Source organism: Pan troglodytes, chromosome 23 (assembly GCF_028858775.2).
Source record: "Pan troglodytes isolate AG18354 chromosome 23, NHGRI_mPanTro3-v2.0_pri, whole genome shotgun sequence".
NCBI classification, from domain to species: Eukaryota; Metazoa; Chordata; class Mammalia; order Primates; family Hominidae; genus Pan; species Pan troglodytes.
Genome location: NC_086016.1, coordinates 35,366,467 through 35,389,861, shown reverse-complemented (window position 1 = coordinate 35,389,861; position 23,395 = coordinate 35,366,467). Strand labels below are relative to the sequence as shown.

The 23,395-nt window shown below is 45.5% G+C and overlaps 1 protein-coding gene across 14 annotated transcripts in view; it reads left to right on the top strand.

The window, feature by feature from the left end:
• The window catches only part of LARGE1 (LARGE xylosyl- and glucuronyltransferase 1), an 851,853-nt gene that overhangs the window by 628,908 nt on the left and 199,550 nt on the right, over positions 1 to 23,395 (top strand). For 11 of the 14 annotated variants that reach the window (XM_016939065.3, XM_063808038.1, XM_001154669.5 and 8 more), the window contains 3 exons: positions 5,078 to 5,224; positions 11,174 to 11,369; positions 13,819 to 15,356. In XM_016939065.3, coding sequence (XP_016794554.1) covers positions 5,078 to 5,224; positions 11,174 to 11,369; positions 13,819 to 14,016 — 541 coding nt within the window. In that variant the 3' untranslated portion in view covers positions 14,017 to 15,356. Of the gene's footprint in view, positions 1 to 5,077; positions 5,225 to 11,173; positions 11,370 to 13,818; positions 15,357 to 23,395 lie in introns of those variants that run through there. The other 3 variants (XR_010156081.1, XR_010156082.1, XM_063808040.1) reach the window with 1 other exon arrangement.

The window sequence follows — 23,395 nt, the reverse complement described above, 5'->3', positions numbered from 1 at the left end:
ATGTGTATTGATAGATCGATAGAGCTTAAGGGATTGGCTCACACTGTTGTGGGGTTGGCAAGTCTGAAATTGACAGAGCAGGCCAGCAGGCTGGAAACTGAGGCAGGATTTCTGTGTTACTGTCCTAAGGCAGTATTCCATCTTTTCTGGGAAAGCTCAGTTTTTGTTCTTAAGGCCTTCAACTGATCAGATGAAGCCCACGCACATTATCAAGGGAAATCTCCTTTCCTTAAAGGTAACTGATTGTACATGTTAGCTATTAGGTTGGTGCAAAAGTAATTGCAGTTTAACACATCTATGAAACACTTGCACAGCAGTGTCTAGACTAGTATGTGACCCAGTAACTGGGCGCCATAGCCTGGGCCATCTGATACAGAAAAGGAACCATCATAGGCATCATGTACCCCGTGCTTAATGTGTGCCAGGCCTTGTAGCAAGCCCTTCCACAAGCACTGTGCTTATCCCCATCAACATATTTTTCAAGTGCATCAACCCCAGGACTCAAAATAGTGAAAGTGATTTGCCCAAGAAGACAGCCTAGTAGAGTCAGAGCTAGACGCCTGGTCTGATGACCACTACACCTGACTGTCCTCCAAAGCTTCCATCTTAATAATCTACATTTAGCAATCTAAAGAGTAATAGAGTGACCCAAAGTCACTCAGCTTCTCAGGGTGGGCCTAGAACTCAGGTCTCCTGGCTGTTCGCCCAGCTTTCTCGCTCATCGTCCTGCCCCACTGTTCCTGGAAGACTCTGCACTCCATCCTCTGCAGGACTCACTTTCCAGAGAACTAATGGCTGCAAATTGTTGACCCCTAAGACAGCAAGCCCATCCAGGGTAAGATGTACTAACAGAACACAGAGCAGAAAGACCCAGGCTGCTGTTACCTTCTCAATAAACAGATGAGCTCAGAGTTTGTACCATGAAGCCTTGTTTATTGCTGAAACAACTTCATAATGAGACCCTTTCAGGACATCGGTATTGAAACCTCCTTGAACTGACTCTGAAATGGATCTATCTGGTGACAGATCCATCTTTGTGGCAGTTTGTATTTTAGTGAGATGAAAGGGAGTTTGCAGAAAGCACTCTGGAATCTGGTGCTATCTATGCAAAGGGAAATAAGGCTTGCTAGGACTGTAATTGTGAGGCATGCTGCTTACTGAGTCTGTCTGCTTTGGGTCTTCCAGTATATTGGTTAGGGTTGTTTAGTTGCAGGCAACAGAAACTAATACCAGGTAGCTTAAGTAAGATAAAAACAAATCAAAGAAAAACAAAGCAAATAATGGATGGGTTATCTTATAGAATCAAACTAGGACTTGGAAAACCAACACGTAAGACAGCAATTAACCAGGGCAGCTCTGGTCCCCTCTGCAGCAGTTCAGAAGTCTGTAGAGCATGGTCTGTCATCACTGAAAGTCAATTCTGTGCTTTCCCAGTCTCTATTTCTATTCAAATTTCCAAGAGTAAGAAACTGATGCGCTCAGCCTGGGTCAAGTGTCTAATCCTAAACAACCTGCCCTTGCCAGGGGTGCAGGTAGGGCAGGCAGAGAGCTCTGAGAGCTTGCTTCTATGTATAGGGGCAGGTTGCCCCCATAGAAAGGGGAATTATTTTCTAGCAGGAATTAATCTCCAAGAAGCAGCTCCTATAGCAACTGATGATAATAGTAACTTGATCCTTATATAGATACAAACATCCATGTTTGTAGATCTCTGTATCCATCGCGTATATATGTGTATGTGTCTTTATATCTTGCCCATTCCCTATAGTTCTGCCCTCGCAGCCTTCTATTCTGTTTCTATAGCATTGTATTCTAAAATAATCAGCTACAAATGCAATCTGGGGCCCCAGTTTAGAGAAATTTGTCCTGAGGCTTCTAGCATCTCGAGACGTTTATATGAATGTAAGCACCATGCGGGCAGAGACTTTGCTTGTTCTTTTCACCCTGTATCTTCAAGTGCCTGGCACATCATAGGTGCTGGGTGATTGCTGAATGGGTAGCAACCACCCACCAATACTGGGACACCTTCCCCCCTGCCCCAGGGATTCCAAGGGCTTTGCTGTCTTGGTCCAAGCATATTCTTTAGATCCATATATCCAACCCCCAATGCCCAGAATCAATAGATAAGGTACTCACCTCTCCAGGGGGAAAGGTAAATAGCCTAGCTCTGCCCCTATCTAAAAGAGAGTGCTAGCTGACACTAGATGCCTGGCCACAGAGGAGGTAATCTTGGATGTTTGAAAATTAACATTGTTCAGACAGACAAAGCGGGAGAAGAATCCAGGCCAGGACAGGCTGACTCAAACCTCTTGCCCTCAGACTGGCTAAGTAGAGCTCGCCCACACTCTATATCTTGTTGTCGTCCTTTACGAACCTCCTCTGTAATAGTGGTGAGAGAGCTATATATTACTTGGTATATAGTTAACATGAACACTGTGGTAAAGAGTGAAGTGCAAATGATATTCAGAGGGTTCCAAAATGAACTTCCAGCCCATCCCAACCACCCCCTCTCTACTGGGAGCTGGTGAGATCCATTAACCAAGGATGGTTTTAGGAAACTGTCCTTATTCTGACCTGATCCAGGTTCCCCCTCATTATTCAATGATACAAAGCCCTGCTGATGTCCTGTGTCCTTCTGGGACTGCCACCCTGTTTTGTCCCATTCAGGCCTGGGCTAACTTAGTCACTTCCTTATGGTATGATTCCTCTTTGCACGCCAGCCCTAGTCCCTGCTAATGCACAGGCTCAACGTCTGGTTGAGTGAAGTGACTTTAATAATACAGCAATGGAGGACAAGTTTTTTGTTGTTGTTTGTTTGTTTGTTTGTTTTTGAGATGGAGTCTCGCTCTGCCGCCCAGGATGGAACGCAGTGGCGCGATCTCAGCTCACTGCAACCTCCGTCTCCCAGGTTCAAGCGATTCTCCTGCCTCAGCCTCCTGAATAGCTGGGACTACCAGCACCCCCCACCACGCCCGGCTAATTTTTGTATTTTTAGTAGAGACAGGGTTTCACCATATTGGCCAGGCTGGTCTCGAACTCCTGACCTTGTGATCCGCCTGCCTAAGCCTCCCAAAGGGCTGGGATTACAGGCGTGAGCCACCATGCCTGCCCTTCAATGGATAGTTGTATGGCCAAGGAGGCCTGCTGCTTTCAGTGGTTTTTCAAAATGCCTTACAATGCCTACCTTTTCCCCAGGAAAGGCTGCTTTCTCTATCTCAGAGATGGAAACAGACAGCCATGATGACCTTGAGACCCAAAGGTCAGTGTCCAAGCAGGAGCCAGAATGAATTCCTAGGTCCTGGCCAAGAGTGATCACAGAATATCCAAGCCAGGGAGTCGTGATAGCACTGCAGTGTAATAGTGACCACTTGTCCCAGCATGCCTGCCCCGGCCAGGTGTGCCAAGTGGCAGTATATGACGACCTTGTTCGGTCCACAGGAGGTAGATGTTATTGCCATCATTTTAGGGACGAGGGACCAAAGGTAGTGAGGAGCTAAATCGCTTTCCCAGGATGGCAGGTCTCATAAAGTGACCTTGCCAGGGTTCAAATCCAGTCTGCGTTTATTAAAAGCCTCATGCTGGCCGGGCGCAGTGGTGCACACCTGTAATCCCAGCACTTTGGGAGGCCAAGGCGGGCGGATCACGAGGTCAGGAGATCAAGACCATCCTGCCAACATGGTGAAACCCAGTCTCTACTAAAAATACAAAAATTAGATGGACGTGGCAGCATGTGCCTGTAGTCCCAGCTACTCGGGAGACTGAGACAGGAGAATCGCTTGAACCCGGGAGGCTGAGGTTGCCATGAGCCGAGATTGCACCACTGCACTCCAGCCTGGGCAACAGAGCAAGACTCCATCTCCCAAAAAAAAAAAAAAAGCCTCATGCCATATGGCACTAAATGCCTGGCCATGGATGGCTCTCCATGAGCCTTTTTCCCTTTCCAAGTAACCACCACAGAGCTGAGAAAAGGCAGACAAACCCAGGCGTGCAGGATCGGGTCTCAGAGGAGCAGAGTGGAAGGCCAGGCACTAAGGCAAGACTTTAACTTTCCCCAAGGGGGATACCAGAGCTCTGTCTCACCAGCACTGGCTGCCTAGGGTGGCTCTGGCTGCTTTAAAGGCTTGGAGTCTGGAGAATTCAAGGAGTTGAGGAGTCGCTGAAATGGAACCTGAAAGTGCCCAGTTTGGTGATTCTCTCATCGGCTCTCTGTCCACCTGCTCTGGTGCGGCCAGGGGTGCAGTCGGAGTGATTGACCAGCCCAGGGAACCAAGCAGGCTGGGCTCTAAGCCCTGTGGTCCTTTGAAGCCTTCCTTCTGTGCCTGACTGGCAGGAGCACACACTGAAAACGTGTCGGAGGTTCTCCCAGCCCCTCAGTCTGGTCTGCCCTCTGTTTATTCTCCAGGAAGACCAAGTTCTCTGTCTCGGGGACAGCAGATCCCATTCCACTCTGGGTTCCCCAAGTGTTTAGCAACTTGCTTTGCCTCCCAGGGCTCCCCATCTTTCCTTTCTTTTTTCCTTTTCTTTCTTTCCTTCTTTTTTCTTTCTTTTCCTTCTTTTTTCTTTCTTTACTTTTTCTTTCTTTTCTTTTCTTTCCTTTCTTTTCTCTTCCTTTCTTTCTTTCTTTCTCTTCCTTCCCCTCCCCCCTTTTTTTTTTGACAGAATCTATCTCTGTCACCCAGGCTGGAGTGCAATGGCGTGATCTCAGCTCATTGCAACCTCTGCCTCCCGGGCTCCAGCAATTGTCGTGCCTCAGTCTCCCAAGTAGCTGGGACTACAGGTGTGTGCCACCATGCCCTGCCAATTTGTTTGTATTTTTAGTGGAAACGGGGTTTCACCATGTTGGCCAGGCTGGTCTCAAACTCCTGAACTCAAGTGATCCTCCTGCCTCGGCCTCTCAAAGGCTGGGATTACAGACGTGAGCCATCGCACCTGGCCCAGTTTCCCCATCTTTAATTGAGAGGATGACCTGAGCTTGCTTTCCCACACTTCCCCGGGCCAATGACCACCCCGCCCTCATGGGGGAAAGACCTTGGCCTGGTGTCACAGGGACTCTGTCTCTCTGCCTGTCCCCTCTTTTCAGGAAGTCTGTCATCCAGCTCGATCTTGCCAACACCAAGAAAGCAATGATTGTCCCCGCGTTCGAGACACTGCGCTACCGGCTGTCCTTCCCCAAGTCGAAAGCGGAGTTGCTGTCAATGCTGGACATGGGGACCCTCTTCACATTCAGGTGAGTGGCTGTAGCTGCTGTACTCTGGGGGTGCTCGAAGGCCTTCTTTCTCCTGGGAAACCCAGATGCCAAAGCTATCGATCTGGAAGTTTGTTGCTCGCCTTAGTCCATTGTGAGGCCAGGAAAGCACCGCTTTCTCCAGACAACGCCCTTGTAATCTCCCTCCTCTCCCCATGCCGGTACGTGCCGTGTACTTTTTTGTGCATGGATGACAGACGTTATGTGTTCAGATGGAAGCGTAGGCATGTTTGGAGGGTGGAAGGGTAGGAAGGTTTAGCTTATTTCTGTTTGTCCTTTTTTCTAAACTCAGTTTAGGTTCCTGCTCCCATCTCCTGGCTCCGAGTTCTCTCTTTTGTGTGCCTGTCCATTGATTCGTCTGGTAGGTGGGTTTCATTCTATTAGCACCACGGTGGCAGTTTTCCTTTTTATTTGTGGTATGAGTGGTCTGTTCTTTGAGCCCCTGAGGCCTGGGGGACGTGTAGCCGTTGTGTCAACAACTTCAAGTCATCAAGGTGACCCAGCACATGTGGCAGCCAGCTTTCCTATTGCCCAAGTGACCGTCGCAAACAGAACCCTGATTTTCCTTTTTCCCCAGGCCCCTGAGTCCTGCAGGAACATTGCAAGGGAGCTCCCCTGTCACCTGTCCCCAGTGTCCCAGGAGTCTGTACCACCGCACAGGTGCGAACAGGTTCCATGTCCTGGGGACAGGCTGCAGCATTACATGTAGTGATCCAGGGGAAAGTAGGTGGCCTGCTAGGTGCCGTAACTGAGCAGTCTGAAGAGAGGGCTGGTGCTTCTGCCTGCTCCAGGTGTTTGCTTGTGTTTGTTTGTTTTGTTTGTTTGTTTGTTTGTTTGTTTTTGAGACAGAGCTTCGCTTTTATTGCCCAGGCTGGAGTGCAATGGCGTGGTCTCAGCTCACTGCGACCTCCGCCTCCTGGGTTCAAGCAATTCTCCTGCCTCAGTCACCTGAGTAGCTGGGATTACAGGCATGTGCCACCATGGCCGGCAAATTTTGTATTTTTTAGTAGAGACGGGGTTTCTCCATATTAGTCAGGCTGGTCTCGAACTCCTGACCTCAGGTGATCCACCTGCCTTGGCCTCCCAAAGTGCTGGGATTACAGGCCTAAGCCACTGCGCCTGGCCCTGCTCCAGTGTTAAAGTGAGGCCACCCTTGTGAATGATGTCAGAATGGCCAACACTTCCTGGAAGCTAAAAAGCATACGTTTCTAGACCATCGGAATTTTACTGAAAACATTATAGTCTTAATAACTTGGGTTTTCATACCATAATTAAGTTTCTAGAGATTTCTAGCAAGTTTCCTCAAATCAACTTTATCTTGTGAAAATAACTTTATGAGGTGGGTTGTTCATTCAACAGTTTAGAGGCTGTCATTTTTCACATTTTATACAGATGAAGAAACTGAGGAGTGGAGAGGTCCCAGTAGAGCCAAGACTCAAACTCCAGGCTTCTTCCTCTGTCCAGAATTCTGGAAAGTGGCCTGGAAGAGTTAGTAACCCCCCACCCAACCCAAGCCTTCCTTCTTTTCTGAAAGAAATAACTACCACTTATTGTGTGCTTAGCATGTGCCAGGCACCGTGATTACATATTTAATTCTCACAATAAACCTACGTGACAGATACTATCATCCCCATTGCATGGATAATGAAACTGAGGCTCTGAGAAGTTTAATAACTTGCCCAATGACACACAGCCAGTAAATAGCAGAGCCTGGATTCGTCCCAGGTCTGAGGAACCTGTGTTCTTAGTCAGAATGCCATCTGGCTACTGATTGAGTCCTGAATTTTTTTTTTTTTTAACCAGTGTTTAAAGATGCAGGGTAAAAACTTGCTCCTCAGAATTGAGACTTTCAAACCAAACCTTAATATAAGTCTCCCATGAATGCCATAGTCTGATGGCTGAGCACCTGACACATTTCCAAGGCATCCTTCCTGCCGGCTTCATACCACAGTGAACCGAGAACTCATTTCACAGCCACATTTGTGGCCACAAGAGCTGGGGTGTGGCCTGCTGTGTCCATGATTGCTGCTCTGGCCAGCAGCTTGCCAGCCATCATGCCAAGTGCTAAATTACAGCCCTTGTCTCCGAGAAATTGCTATTGTCACCTGCTCTCCAAATAACATACTCTTCAGCCTCTGAGCAGCCGAAATCTGCTCCCTACCACACCTGGAATGAGAAAACATCCACACCCCTACAAGTCCTCTAGGGCGGTGGCTCCAGAATGCGGTCCCTGGACCAGTGGCTTCAGCATCACTTAGGAACTTGTTAGAAATGCAGAGGCTCAAGCCTAGCCCAGACCTCCTGCATCAGAAACTCTGGAATTGGAACCAGTCTTCCAGATCATTCTAATGCATACTCAAGTTTGAGAACCACTGCTTAAAGCAAAGTGCCCCAAATCTCTTCTCCCCAGTAGCATCCTGTAAGTTGTACCTAGGAAACCTCTCTCATCTTCCCATCCCTTTTTTAGCAGAGAAGGAGGCTACCTGGCATTTGGCAATAGGTCATTCACAGGCTGGGGCTTGTTTTAACGAGAGGTTCATTGTAACTTGACTGCACCCTGTGCTGCCCAGCCTTTCCGCAAGCTGCCAGTGTCCAGGCTGAACTGATCAAAGCTGCCTCCTCAGCCAGATGACTAGAACTGACCCAGCTGTCCCTACAATGGAGTGCAATGGCGCCGTCTCCCCCGTTGTTTTCCCTTCCTTTTCGCATTATAATTGTCCGAGAGTTTAGATTCTAAAGGTGGATGACCAATAACATGGCTGTCAATATCACTGAGAGCCAGACCACGAGGAATTGACATCATATCTGGGAAGCAAACAGGAGAAATAATAAAGAGAATTTTCTCTTTCTCTTTTTTTTTTTTTTTTTTTTTTTGAGGAGTTAACCATATATCAGAAACTACTCTGAGTACTGTATGTGAATTAAGTCACATAATCATCACAAATCTATGAAGTAGATATTGCTGTGTCCGTTTTGCCAAGAGAAGGAAACAAAGGTGCCAAGTAGTTAATGTACCCATACCTGTTGAATGACAGAATTCGAACCCAGGCAGGCAGCCTCCAGAACCATTGCTTTTAACCACTTTGTTATAAAACTAGCATTTATTGAATTCCTCTTACATGTCAATACTGTGCCAGACTCTTTATATTTTCTCATTTAAGCTCTTTGGCAGTTCAACCAGATAGGTATTCTTTTCCCCAGTTGACACAAAAGGAAATTAATGGCTAATTAAAGCATTTTGTTCTGCAAGGCATTCAGCTTCTAAGTGGCAGAGGTGGGATTTGAACCCTGGCCTGATGGCTCCATTGTGCTTTAAACCTCATACAAGTTCACGGCCATCAGCTGTGCTGTGCCAGTTCTGTTGAAGGCATCAGGTGTTAAGACTGCCCGTTCAGCAAGTTCACAAATGGAAAAGCAACTGCTTCTGGGCCTAATTGTTGGATCATGCCCGAAATTGACATCTCCCGCAATATCCCTTTTCCACACTCCATGAAAATGGCATTGCTTCACCTTTCATTTTTCTTCCATTTTTAAGTGGCTTTGGTTTTGATGGAAGTTGCTGTGTTGATGGAGCTGAAGTTCAAGTTCCTGCCCTCCCCTAGCCTGGCCGTCTCACCCAACAGCACAACTTGATCAAAGCCCACCCATTGGCCAGTGCCCATTCAGCCGCACTGGCCAGTTCCCTGAGGGTTTGGGGGGAGTCCAGCCTCAGTGGTAGAAAAGCAAAAGAAGGAAGCAGTTGCATTCCCTGCCAGAAAGTGTCCCATTGGCCACACGGAACACTCAGTCTCAGTTAGCGCCTCCCTTGCTTTGGAGAGACTGCCCACAGAATGAGATGGAACCCAGACTTCCACTTCCTCTCTCCCTGCAGCTAAGCTCTTGGGTTCCCACCCTTCTGTCTTGTTTTCATTTCATGAAGCTTTTCTTTTCAGCTCTGGATACTCTTCCTAACTCTTCTCTTGGGCCCTGTCTAGTCCTTCACTAGATGCCCAGCTTCCTGCCGTCTCTCTGTAGCTTCCAGAGGCATATTGCCATCCCACACATGGACCCGTCTCAGGTGCCTCTCATGTTGTTAGGTTACTCATTCATTCATTCAGTTTAGTGCACAATTGTTGAGTACTCATTCAACAGGCCAGGAAGTGTGGGGGACAGGGACATATAAGAGAGGTGACCCAGCCGGCCGTGGTGGCTCATGCCTGTAATCCCAGCACTGTGGGAGGCCAAGACGGGCGGATCATGAGGTCAAGAGACGGAGACCATCCTGGCCAACATGGTGAAACCCTGTGTCTACTAAAAATACAAAAATTAGCCAGGCGCGGTGATGCGTGCCTATAGTACTAGCCACTTGGGAGGCTGAGGCAGGAGAATCGCTTGAACCGGGGAGGCAGAGGTTGCAGTGAGCCGAGATCGTGCCACTGCACTCCAGCCTGGAGACAGAGCAAGACTCCATCCCAAAAAATAAAAAAATAAAAAAAGAGAGGTGAAGTGCTTAAGGAGGCTCCTGGCCTTTGAGCGAGGCTTCCCGGGTTTGAATCACAACTCCACCACTGACTACTTGTACTTTGACATTTGGTAAGTTATAAGAATTTAAAACAATATCTGCGTGTGTGTGTGTGTGTGTGAGAGAGAGAGAGAGATTTAACATAGTCCCAGTACACAGTAAGTGGTTAACTGATATTAGCTGCTGCTTATTGTGGTTATATGATTGTATTCATTTGCTACTACTGTATAACAAATTACCACAAACATAGCAGCTTGAAACAAATTTGTGATCTCACAGTCTCTAGGGATCAGAGATTCAGGCATGGAATGACTGGATTCTCTGCTTGGGATCTCACTGGGCTGAAATCAAGGAGTCAGCAGACCTGCAGTTCTCCTCTTCCCAGATCACTGGTGGTTAGCAGAATTTCTCTCCTTTCATTCCTAAGCCTAAGGTCCCATTTTCCTGCTGGCTTTTGGCCAGGGACTGCTCTCCTAGAGTCTGGTTAATTTGCCACATGGCCCCCATAGGCAGCTCCCAACATAGCTCCTTGCTTTCTTCCAGACCCAGCTCTAAAGGGTCACATGATTCAATCTTCTCCCATTTTCACACAAAGTAAAGTGGTGAGTAACCTTATTTATATCTAGAACCATCCCTTCTGCCATATAATGTACCATAATCCCAGGAGTGATCACATACATACTCACAGGTTCTGCCTTAAGGGGAGAGCATTGGACGGGGTGAGAGTCATGGGGGACCGTCTGATACTCCTACCACAGTGACCTCTGGCAGCAATCACTACACAAGCTCACCTGCAGTCAATTCCTGAGAAATGACATGGAGCCCTCCAGGAGTTCCTTTTCATAGTGAGAATCTCCTCGTTAGTGAAATGTGCAGATAGCAGATGGGATTAGGGTTTCCTGTAGCTGCTGCAGCAAAATACTACAAACTGGATGGCTTAACATAATAGAAATTTATTCTCTCACAATTCTGGAGGCCAGAAGTCAAAGATCAAGCTGTCAGCAGGTCCATGCTTCTTCCCTGAGGTCCTAGGCCTCCTTCTGGTGATTGCCAGCAGTGTTTAGCAATCTTTGATTTATAGATGCACGCGTCATTCCAATCTCTCCCAATGTCTATACATGGTATTCTTGCTGTGTGTCTCTGTGTCTAAATTTTCCCCTTCTTATAAGGACAACAAATACTGGATTAGTGCCCACCCCAATCCACTGTGATCTCATGATAACCTCATTATATCTGCAAAGATCCTGATTCCAAATAGGTCCCATTCACAGGTACTGGGGGTTAGGACTTCAACATAGCTTTTGGGAGGGAGACAATTCAACTCACCCGAGGACTACATCAGTGTACACCCCTTCTTCCTCCACATCGGCTGCATTTGGAGAGCTTGGCTTCCTTCCCTACACCCAATGGCTTTTCTCCGTGTGTCTCAGGTACCACGTCTGGACGAAAGGCCACGCACCCACAAACTTTGCCAAGTGGCGGACCGCCACCACGCCTTACCGGGTCGAGTGGGAGGCCGATTTTGAGCCGTATGTTGTTGTGAGACGTGACTGCCCGGAGTACGACCGGAGGTTTGTAGGCTTTGGCTGGAACAAAGTGGCTCATATCATGGAGCTGGATGTGCAGGTGAGAAGAACGGAGCATCCACCTGGTACGGTCGACGGGGGAGAGGCCTAGATCCTAGAGCTTAAGGGATCCTTGGAGACAAGAAAGCAGTGAGCTAAGAGGGAACAAGATATGCTTGAGGACCCGTGGTAGTACTGATCCTCGGGCTCTTGATCCCAAACCATTGCTCCTTCCTCAACCCTTGGGTGAGAGTTGGGTTCTTGGCCAAGACCCAGGTAAATGTGAGTTTCCTGTGACAAACCATTTCATCTCCTCATCCTCACCCAACCTGATGATGAAGACAAGCAAATGTGACCATTCATTACTTGGTCTTTGAGTCACGTAACAGACACGAAGCATCCTTAGAGTTCCATATACATGACAAAGCATGCTGCTAAGATGCAGCTAGTTATTCCACCCTTTACTAAAGGATTTATAGATGCATCCATCATTACTAAAAGAGTGGCGACTTTGAGACTGTGTTTAATCACGAACTCCTTCATTCATCCAACTGATACGTATTGAGCTCCTACTTCAAAGTATGAATCTTCTACAGAATTCTAGTAGGTGAAACCAAGGATCAGCACACATTTTCTGTAAAGGACCAGATAGTAAGTGTTTTGAGCTTTATGGGACCTACAGGCTCCTTTTCAACTACTTAACTCTGCTATTGTAGTTCAGTCTTAGACAGTCTTTAAACAATGGGTGTGGCTGTTTCAATAAAACTTTGTTTACAAAAACATGAAATGGACCAGACGTGCTCCAGTTTTTCAGCCCCTGTGTTAAACAAACAAAAGCAAAACTGCTCTGGTTAAATTAGAAGGAGGATTCCTCGGTCCCTCCAGCCCCAGCCTTTTTTTTTTTTTTTTTTTTTTTCTTTTCTTTTGTATGCTGTTCTCCAAGATCTCTCCTCCTGGTGCACAGTGCAAATATTTTTCAACAAGAGCACCTCCAATTCAGAAAAAGCTAAGGTTGGATACTGAGCGCTGGCCGTTCATGAGAATCACCAGGAGGACTTTCCTTCCAATAGTTCCAATATGTTTGAGAGCAGTCCCAGGTGATTGAGAAGCGTTAGGGTTGAGAACCACTGATGTAGATAGGTTATAGAATCATGTCCATATTTGACAACAGAAAGCAGGGCTGTCAGTATCCATATTTTTTATAATACTTTGAATGAGCAGAGTGCCACTCACAGACAACAGTGTTCAGTCAGCCTCAGCTTCTGCTTAAAAGGAATGTCATGTTCATGTGTCCAGCAGTGCTGTGAGATGAACTAGTTCAAAGAAAGTTAATTTTTCTAGCCATGAGACCTGGACTTTGTTTGTTCTGGACAGTTTTGACAGAATTCTTGAAAATACGTTGCATATTTTCTTTTTTTTTTTTTTGCGAATAGCATGTCCCAAACATACTCTTAACCTTTTCCAGTACCTTAAGGAAATAATGAGTGCACACCTCCAGGTATTAACACCCACACCCATGGGGCTAGTGCGGTTGGTGGGGTTCTTTGTAACTCCATTAAATGTCCCAGACAGTTCAGCTCTGGGAGATCTTGCATTTTCTTTTGATGGTTTTCCTCACTCATTCCTCACCAGCAACTGTCTTTTCTTGCTGCTGTTGTATTGTTCTACCTAAAACAGCCGCCTTTCCCCATCCCAGTTATCCCTGAGTTTATTCTTATCTGCTCTGAGCTGGGAAACTAGATAACAAAAGCCTGTCAGACAATATGTCCAAAATGAGAGTAAATAGATCTGAGTAAAAGTGTGCTGAGTTCTCCTCTAAGCAATATGACCTAAATCTGGGTCACCTGTTTTGGTTATTCAGAGGCCTTTTATTTTTGGCCTGAGTATTAAGCTGTATTCTGCCAAGTTGAGAATACTGGGTGACAGTGTGACCTGCGATAAGGATGTGTCAGGGAGAGGTTTGTTCTTGGTGAGCTTAGGTCCAGCGAAATATTTGTTTTTATTTCATCTGGTCTCTCATTCTTGTTTTGTACCCTCTTTTGCACTCATCTGTTGAGGCTGTCAGATCGCGTCAAGTCCTATGAGGAATCATAAACAGATGTCAGTTAATCGGGCAAGAGAATATCCCATGGCGTGTGTCATCCTAGAGTGTCCATGTGGGTGTGAGCTCACATCTATTTATCAAGAAATCTTTTCTAGGCCATGAGCTCGGCTCAGCACTGTTTATACAGTACTGGCTTTCCCGTCATGGTCATCATTCAAAGATATTATTACTTTCACCTTATAGATGAGAACATGAAGGCTCAGAGAAGCCAGTTTCCTGGTCCAAGGTCATGGAAACAGCCCTGAATTACCCCACTCCAAAGCTGTCATGCTGTCCTTGTGCCACCTGCTTGTGGGTGCCATTATCAAGTCATTCATTCACTAGCCATTCAATCATTCGCTTGGGCCTTCATCATGCATGACCCTCGGCTCTGGCAGGTTCTCACGCTGCTCTTGTCTTCTTCCAGGAGTATGAGTTCATTGTGCTGCCCAACGCCTACATGATCCACATGCCTCATGCCCCCAGCTTCGACATTACCAAGTTCCGTTCCAACAAGCAATACCGCATCTGTCTCAAAACCCTCAAGGAAGAGTTTCAGCAGGACATGTCCCGCCGCTACGGCTTTGCTGCCCTGAAATATCTCACAGCCGAGAACAACAGCTAGCACCAAGAAGCCCACCACTAGGGGGAGACATGCTGTAGGGGAAGTGCCACTCGCTGTTTGGGGCCCGGCCTTCAAATTCAAAATTGAGCCATGCTTTTTTGGTTTGTTTTTATTTATCTCTTTGGCCCAGCCAAGCTGCCCTCACTACAGAGACCTTGGGCAAGGATCCAGCCAGTCCCTCTCTGCCCCACAACCCTGCATTCCCAGAGGTTAGCTATGCGGCCCACCTAGATGAGTGTCTTCAAGAATGGGAAATCAAGGGGTGACAGGGAGTAAAAGGGTTATCATCTTACTGCAAAGCCACAAGATCAAGGCAGGGCTTTAGGATGTTCTGGTTGCTTTTTAATAATTATGCTTCCCATCATAACTGGGGAGAAAGGGAAGTCAGGGTGCTAGGGGTTATTCGTCCCAGGAAATAGAAGTGAAATTGTCTTTATTAAGTGAAAACTTTCCCCTTTGCCCTGCAATGTAGCTGGGCATTCAAACGGAGGGCAAACCGATGATCTAAACCAATCACTTGGAAAAACCCAATGGGGACATTGTAACCAGAGGGTCCTGGAGGTGGGGTTGATGGGTTTCCTTATCCCCAGAGTCACTCCTGTTTTGTTTTTATTTGTTTTTCTTTGGGGGTTTTGTTTGTTTATTTTTGGGGCTGGCAATCCAAAATAGAAAATCTGATCCTTTGAGGCTCTAAAGGAAAATCAGCTGCCTCTACCAACCACCCTCTATCAGCAGTGGCCCAGGAAGGAGGCCAAGCATCTTCGGCCAATATTTAAACATGGGCAGCTTCCTTCAGGACGATCACCGAGGCTCCCGTGACTTTGAACTCCCTACTCTCCAGAATCCAGGGGCTACGATGGGGACTGCGGAATTACGAGGGCTGTTTTACACCGGTCACATTTTCTATTGGCAGTGACTGATTCATGGGAAAGGGCTTTGAAGGAACTATTTCAGTGCACACACAAGGTACGAACCTCTCAGGCCTTTAGAAGAACTTTCATAATTCATGAAAGCCCAGTTCTGAAGATTCACGTATCCATCTGGAGACCTACAGGAAGAAAGTGATTGGGTTCCTCTGGTTCTTGCCTGCTTCACTGTGGATGGGAAGAGGTGACAACCTCAGTCTCCCTTTGGGACCTGTCCAAGGGTAGGCAACCACCTTCACCTTCACAGAGATTGAGGAGACACTGGACTTTTTACCCATTTTCTTTAATCTTCAATATTAATATTGTGTTTACATTGATGAGAACAAGAGTTAATGCCCTACCCTCTGCTGGGCTGTTTGTATTGAGTTGCAATGTGACCAGCGAAAGCTGCATTTAATAAATGAAAGTACAGACTGTTTCTTCCCCATTCCCCTCCCACTCTTGCAAGAAGCTACTGAGACACACCTTGACATAGAGAGCTAAATTGCAGTGGATAAACAGCAACTTCACACTTTCTGTTCCCCCATTCTATTTTTCTCATCATTTGAACTTTAACCTTTTTTTTCCCCTTTTGCCTGAAGTTAGATCCCACTCTGTCTCTAACTCAAACCATCTTCAAGTTTTCCATTCAGCATCTTTCTCAACACTGGAGCCAGATGTTGTCTTCTACCAGCTGTGGGCTAGGAGGGTAAATCCTGGTAATCAATTGTAAAGGGAACATCCCATCCTTGGGCCTGGTAGTCATGTGGGACCCTATAGCAATCCGGTTTGTGAGATCACTCAGGATGTTACATGCTCAAGTGGATGTTACACGGAAATTTATACAAGAATTAGGAAAATTACCATTAGGGCTAATTTTTGCATAGATCTAGCTAGGCTTCTGTATGTATGTAAATATATATGTAGACAGAGCATACAAGTATATAGCCTATATACAAGCATTTATAAATAAAAAGTGACATATATGTATAAAGCAGAACAAAAATTTTCAAAGTACATGTCAAAGTCCAATTTGTTCAGTGGTGTGGCAGGCCAGCTTCTACATACTCACAAGGCCTTTTTGGGCATATTTCCAGTTTCCACGTTCAGTGATTCCTCTGTCCCCATCCCCAAGAGCTAGTTGTTAAATATTTACCAGCAGCATATCATTGACTTTCTCTCTCCCCTGTGTACACACAAACACACACAGACAGATACACAGATGCAGAGGCACTCACTAATTTCTCCTCCTTCCCTAGAGAGGACCACTGTTAGGAGATGTACACATACCGATACAGTTTTTGAATTAATCATTACCGGCTACTCGAGCCAAGTGAAAACCTGATGGTAGCACTGGTTCCTCAATGTTAAAAATCCATTTTTAATTCCCTAAAGCCTTTTTATTTTTAAAATTTTGCTTGGCCCCTGACTCATGCCCAGCCACCTTGCTTTCACTTGCATTTTTATGGCCATAGCTGGTGACCATGTAATTTGTCATCTAAATCGGGTCACTTCTGAGAATGAAAGGTGCTAATTATTTTTACACAATAGGCATAAACTAGAAGATGATGTACCTTCATGTACAATGAATTTATTAAGGCCAGAAACTGATACTTCACACCAACAGGAGAAAATCCTATTTCCCCAAAGACAGGTGCCTTACATTGTAAGCCAATCTCACTTAAGGCTGGAGCTCAGACATTGGCGGATGCCCAACTTCAACAGAGAGGCTGCCAACCCAGTGGAGGCTGAGGTCCGCAGAGCCGGCAGCCTGCATTCCCAGAACTTACACTGGGAGCAGCAGTTCACTGCCAGCCCCAGCTTATGTGTGGGGAGCTGTAGCCATTTGGGCAGAGGTAATTGCAAAAGATGTTGATTCCTTTGCATCAATTCCCTGGGGGGTAAAACAGGCCTTTAAATGTGTCACACGGATGTTTTCATGCTTAAATAAGCCAATACTAATCTTGGCTTTCAGTTGAGAGGAAGGACAAGGTTCCCTCATGTGGCCCCCTTAACAGTCAGTGTGCAGGGGAACTGAGATGTTTTCAGTAACCACTATGTGCAGAAGCCTTTGGCAGGCATGAGTTCACCGAACCCTTGGAGCAAAACTGCAAAGTGGATATTAACATTTCTACTTGGGGAACCTGAATGCATTCTGTGTAATTAAGTAACTCCCCCAAATTCACATGGTTAATATATGGCAGACCTAGAATTTAAACCAAATCCTACTTCTTTGAATCCAAAGGCACATAACCTGCAATGCTACTTCCTTTCCCAATAAGAAGGAAACAGATATGAAACAGTGACAGACAAGAGAATTTGAACCTATGTAGGAAGATTCTTGGATTTCTAGTCTTCTTTCTTCAACATCCATCCAATAACACACACAATCCAGACAGCAATCTCCTAAAATACGCCAAATCTTGCTATGCTCATGGACTTCCTGAAAATTAATTTGAAATAGACCTGGGTGATCTATAATCATATTCAGACAGCTGGGTTCCACTCTAGGGGATAGTAATTGATGCTCTGAATGCTTCTCCTGGGTTGTTTCTTAGATTACATGGCTCAGGTAGAGACACTAAGTTTTAAGCTCTCCCTTGTACCCCGACTTAGCATGCTGCTTCAGAGTGATCTCTCTGAATGTGTTGAGCTGATTTACAGAGCACATATTTGCTGAGTTGACTAATAGCCTCTTTGTGCCCCATCATGAAAGGACAGACCCTACTTTAATTCTGTTCCTTTCAAAGGCTCTACTGTCTTTGAGTTAAGGCTTCATTTGTGGTCACCAGGCCTTTAGGGAGCTCTGTGTTAGTGAAAGAAATGTGATTCAAATCCCCTCTCAGACACAGCTCCTGCACACTCTTGGTAGAGATAATAAGAACTACCCTTTATTGAACCAAGACTTCTATGGTAGTTGGCAATGATGGATCCTCACAGCTATGTTATAAAATAAGGGAGGTATTATTATCCCCATTATTTACCTAATAAAACTAGCTCCCAGAGAAATTAATGTGACTTGCCCAAGATCACACAGGCTGCTAATGGAATGCCAGAATTTGAACCAAAATCTGGCTGGCTTCAAAAACCCCTGTCTTTCCACTAAAATGTGCTACTGCCTTCCCATACAATACTGAAATCAGCTTAGCTGCGAGGCTTGTACAGTCGTATCTTCATGTACTTCATATACTTCGTTTTCCTCATTTTTTTTAACCCTAAGGGTTTATTATTCAGCTTAGTGCCATTCAAGTTTATGAAATGTCACTTATCTGCCATATGCATTCTAAGAGGTTTCAGACCCATAGGATCTAATGTCGGATATACCGTGATCTTTGTTTCCATTCATTTAACAAAACTCCTTTTAAGAAGTGTCCTTTAATTTCAAGAAATAACTGGTGATATCCAAAAGGAGGTAATGGGGGTGCCACAAAAATGTGGGGTTTCTGATTGTGAATATTTAATGGATTTGGTCATTGGTTTGTTGTAACACATTCGTACAGTCTTTTTTTTTTTTTTTTTTTTTTTTTTGAGACAGAGTCTTGCTCTGTCACCCAGGCTGGAGTGTAGTGGCACGATCTCGGCTCACTGCAAGCTCTGCTTCCCAGGTTCACACCATTCTCCTGCCTCAGCCTCCCGAGTAGCTGGGACTACAGGCGCCCGCCACCACGCCCACCTAATTTTTTGTATTTTTAGTAGAGACAGGGTTTCACCGTGTTAGCCAGGATGGTCTCGATCTCCTGACCTCGTGATCCGCCCACCTCGGCCTCCCAAAGTGCTGGGATTACAGGCGTGAGCCACCGGTGGCTCACGTTCATATAGTCTTAAGAGATAATGTCTTCTGGAATGAAAAAATGCCAGGCACTTCTGGGAAAGTGTTTCCCAAGGTGTGGTACCAAGGCCATCTGATCACTGAGGCCAGGACAATGTCATGAAATGATTGACAGGGCTCACTGAGAGCAAAGCTTTGACAGATTCCTGGGTAAGTAATGCTGCAGTGGTGCTGAAGAAAGAAAATAAGGGCTCTAGTAACATCAGTAATTTCACTGCACTTTTTATCATTTTTTTCTGAATTCCACAAGTAATGTATTGAGCATCTACTCACTGGTGGACATTATGAATGCAACAATGAACCAGGTACAGTCTACTTTCATGTAAGTGCAATTCACTAGACAGCAGAAAAGTAAACAGATAATGCCAAGGCTGGTTTCACCTTAAGATTTTCACATAAACGGTTTTAGTTTTGTTTTATTTTCATTTATTTTTGAAACTGTAAGTTTGAAAACTAACAGGAAAATAGCAAGGATAATACAAATAACTTTATCCCTTACATTTAGATTAACCATTTGTTAACATTTTGCCACATACTCTTCATAGTTTTTTTCCTCAAACATTTGAAAATGAACTCTTCATAGTTTTTTTCCTCAAACATTTGAAAATGAATTGTAGATACCATGCCCCTTTAAATTTAAATACTTTAGCGTGTATTTTTTAAAAACATAACATTGTCTTGTATAACCAAAATACAAGGGTTAAATTCAGAAGTTGATTTGTTAGTTCAGTGTTTTGAATGAAAAATAAGCATGCATACACAAGGCTATGCATATGTCTATGCATATGTAATTTTTTGAGTTTATTAATATTATATAGCATATTATGTGACAAAATTTTATGGCAGGTAGTGCTAAAAAGCCAGATTCGGAAGGTTTACCATCCACATGTATACATTTCTGAGATGATTCAATAGGTGGGTCCCTAAGGCAATGTGTACTATAATATGTCACTAACTTAGTTGCCTTATTACCAGACAATGAAAGTGATTATTTTCTACCTGCTTAAAAGTTTTATAACAACTAGGCCGGGCGCGGTGGCTCATGCCTGTAATCCCAGCACTTTGGGAGGCCGAGGCAGGCAGATCACGAGGTCAGGAGATCGAGACCATCCTGGCTAACATGGTGAAACCCCATCTCTACTAAAAATACAAAAAATTAGCCGGGCGTGGTGGCGGGCACCAGTAGTCCCAGCTACTTGGGAGGCTGAGGCAGGAGAATGGTGAGAACCTGGGGGACAGAGCTTGCAGTGAGCCAAGATCGCGCCATGCACTCCAGCCTGGGCAACAGAGTGAGACTCCATCTCAAAAAAAAAAAAAAGTTTTTTAACAGCTATTAAGATATATTCATCAGTTTCAGTTGAAATGCTTTTTGTGTTAGAATGCATGTTTATTATGTGTGGATATAAATGTGAACCTTCATAGTTTTTTTTAGTTTCTCAGATATGCAAGGAGAAAAGATACATCAAAACGGCGATGTAAGAATTTTTGACTTTTGGGGGCCGGGCATGGTGGCTCACGCCTGTAATCCCAGCACTTTGGGAGGCTGAGGCAGGTGAATCACTTGAGGCCAGGTGTTCCAGACCAGCCTGGCCAACGTGGTGAAACCCCATCTCTACTAAAAATACAAAAATTAGCCGGGCACAGTGGCAGATGCCTATAATCCCAGCTACTCGGGAGGCTGAGAGGAGAATCGCCTCAGCCCAGAAGGTGGAGGTTGCAGTGAGCCGAGATCGCGCCACTGAACTCCAGCCTGGGCAACAGAGCAAGACCTTGTCTCAAAAAAAAAAAAAATTCTTGAATTTTGCCATTATGTATGGACCCACATAATCTAGCTCATTAATATTCCAGCTTTGAATCTTCACCCTCCCCAAAGATTATATAATACTTAGGTAAAACTAAGTGACTTGGTTCCTTTCCCCATGAATGTTAAGATCAACATTTAATATTGAGACGATCAGAAACATCTTCTACGTAAGTGATAGAAAACTGCGTCACCCTACTGATTCCAGCACCAATGCAATGGGAGCGCATAGAGGCCTCTTTATGTGCAGTGGCCTAGCAATCCGGCCTCAAGGTAAAAAGCTCCACTTAGAAGTCTCTGAGAAATGCCTCTGTTTTCTTGGTGGTCCCTGGGTACTGGGTCACAATCGGCTGATCACTCTCAGACCCCCGAATCCCAGGAAAACCTACGTAAGTGATGCCTTCTGCAGTCTAGTGCATCTTGTAGTAAGCGAAAGGCAATTCTGAGCTTCACAATTTCATTAACTCTGAGTTATTTGAACATAACCCATGTCTAATTCAGCAGAAAGAAATTGATGGAAGACTTTGATGTAATCCTGTCCTTTGACAACAGATCTGCCTTCAACGTTCTAATATTGTTCAGAGCTGTCTTTAAGCAATCGCAGCTACCATTAATGGAGCCCTTGGGCGCTGAGTGCTAAATTTGTTGCTTCCGTAGCTTACAGGACTCCCATGAGAGAAGGGATTTTTTGGGATTTTATTTGTTTTCTTTTGAGACAGGGTCCCCTCTGTCGCCCAGGCTGGAGTGCAGTAGCACAATCTCAGCTCACTGCAACCTCTGCCTCCCCGGATTCAAGTAGTTCTTGTGCCTCAGCCTCCTGAGTAGCTGGGATTACAGGCGAACACCACCACACCCGGCTAATTTTTGTGTTTTTACTAGATACAGGGTTTTGCCACGTTGGCCAGGCTGGTCTCGAACTCCTGGCCTCAAGTGATCCACTTGCTTCGGACTCCCAAAGTGCTGGGATTACAGGCGTGAACCACTGTGACTGGCTATGAAAAGATATTATTTACTAGACGAGGAAACTGAGGCTTGGTGAGATTGAGTAATTGGTGAAGCCACAAATCAAACTCTTTTTTTTTTTCCTCTGACTCCAAGACTGTTCTCTACAGCTTCCTGAATGGGAGTGAAATGAATGTGAGGTATAAGGACAGGGAGCATGGAGTAAATCAGCAGACAGGAGTCCGTTGGTTGGCCTCATATGATGTTCCCAAACCCGTCATACGTAGGCTCAGCCAGACCAGCAGTTCCCCGCTCAGTTAGCGTCTTAGCCTTTTCATACTCCTGCTGGAGAGTCATGGAGAACAAACGTATGCTGGACAATATACATTTTCTTATTTAATCAGCAATGGGAAGCACGATGTAGTATTCTCCATATTTTAAAGATAAGGAAACAGAAGCTCAGAGAGGTTTTAAATAAGAGCCCTGGCTCGGCACTGTGGCTCATGCCTGTAATCCCAGCACTTCGGGAGGCCAAGGCAGGCAGACCAGCTGAGGTCAGGAGTTCAAGACCATCCTGACCAACATGGTGAAACCCCATCTCTACTAAAAATACAAACAAATTAGCTGGGCATGGTGGTGAGTGCCTGTAGTCCCAGCTACTCGGGAGGCTGAGGCAGGATAATCGCTTGAACCGAGGAGGTGGAGGTTGCAGTGAGCCGAGATAGCACCATTGCACTCCAGCCTGGGCAACAAGAGCGAAACTCCATCTCAAAAAAAAAAAAAAAGCCCTGAAAATCAGACCTAGGCCCACGTGGCCCCAGTGCTCATGTTTGCTTTCATTCTTTTTTTTTTTTTCCTTATTGAGTTCTTGCTTACTGATTTTTATCCCATCTTATATTCTCATGTTTTCAATTGTCTTGATAGTTTCCTAGGGATTCAGATAAACACAAGATTAAGGAATCTTTGCTTTAGAAAGGACTTTAGTCGTCAGAATATGCCTAGTCCTTGGGGAATTTATCTTTTCTTGGCCTATACCAGTGCTTCTCACACTTGAATGTGTATATGAATCGTTTGTGAGGGTCTCAGGAAAGTCTGACTCTGTTGGTGCTGCCTGCGATTCTGCATTTTCTAACGAACCCCCTTGCGATGCAGAGGACCATACATAACACTGTCTCCTTACACCTTTAAGAATCCCCTTATTTCCAGATATTTGTGGAGCCTTAACAGCATGTCTGGCATTCACCACTAGACACTACAGAAACCCTCCTGTAAACAAGTGATTGGTTCATTTTTTAAAGTAGTTGCTGGGGGTCCAACAGCTGTGCCAGCTGATAATTATTCAAAAATGAATAAGACACTATCCTTGCCCTCATGGGAGACAGATGGGTGTGTGAGTAGTGACGTACAGGCTGGTAAGGGGAAGTGGTGCCCAGGATGTGATGGGAGCTTGGGAGAAGGGTGCTCACTCCAGGCTGGGGATCATGGAAGGCTTCTAAGACAGATGACACCTAGTAAGGAAAAAATTATTCTAACACCTGTCAAAACGGTAAGTGAGACTCTATTCAGGACTATTGCCACAATAGGTGTCAAGACGAGAGAGCGCTTGGATTCAGCTCTGAATACAGCAAGGATAGCTGGAGATGGAAAGCCAACCAGTGGAATGAGGGGGTCAGTGGATGCAAAATGATTCAGAGGACACATCAAGGGTTGGTTGGTTCTTGCTAAACTGACTTACCAGGATTATTGCTAGAGGCAGTCCAAGAACTTAGACCCCAAAGGTGGGGTATAAAGAATTTGATCAGGCCAGACATGGTAGTTTATGCCTGTAATCCCAGCACTTTGGGAGGCTGAGATGGGCGGATCACCTGAGGTCAGGAGTTTGAGAACAGCCTGACCAACATG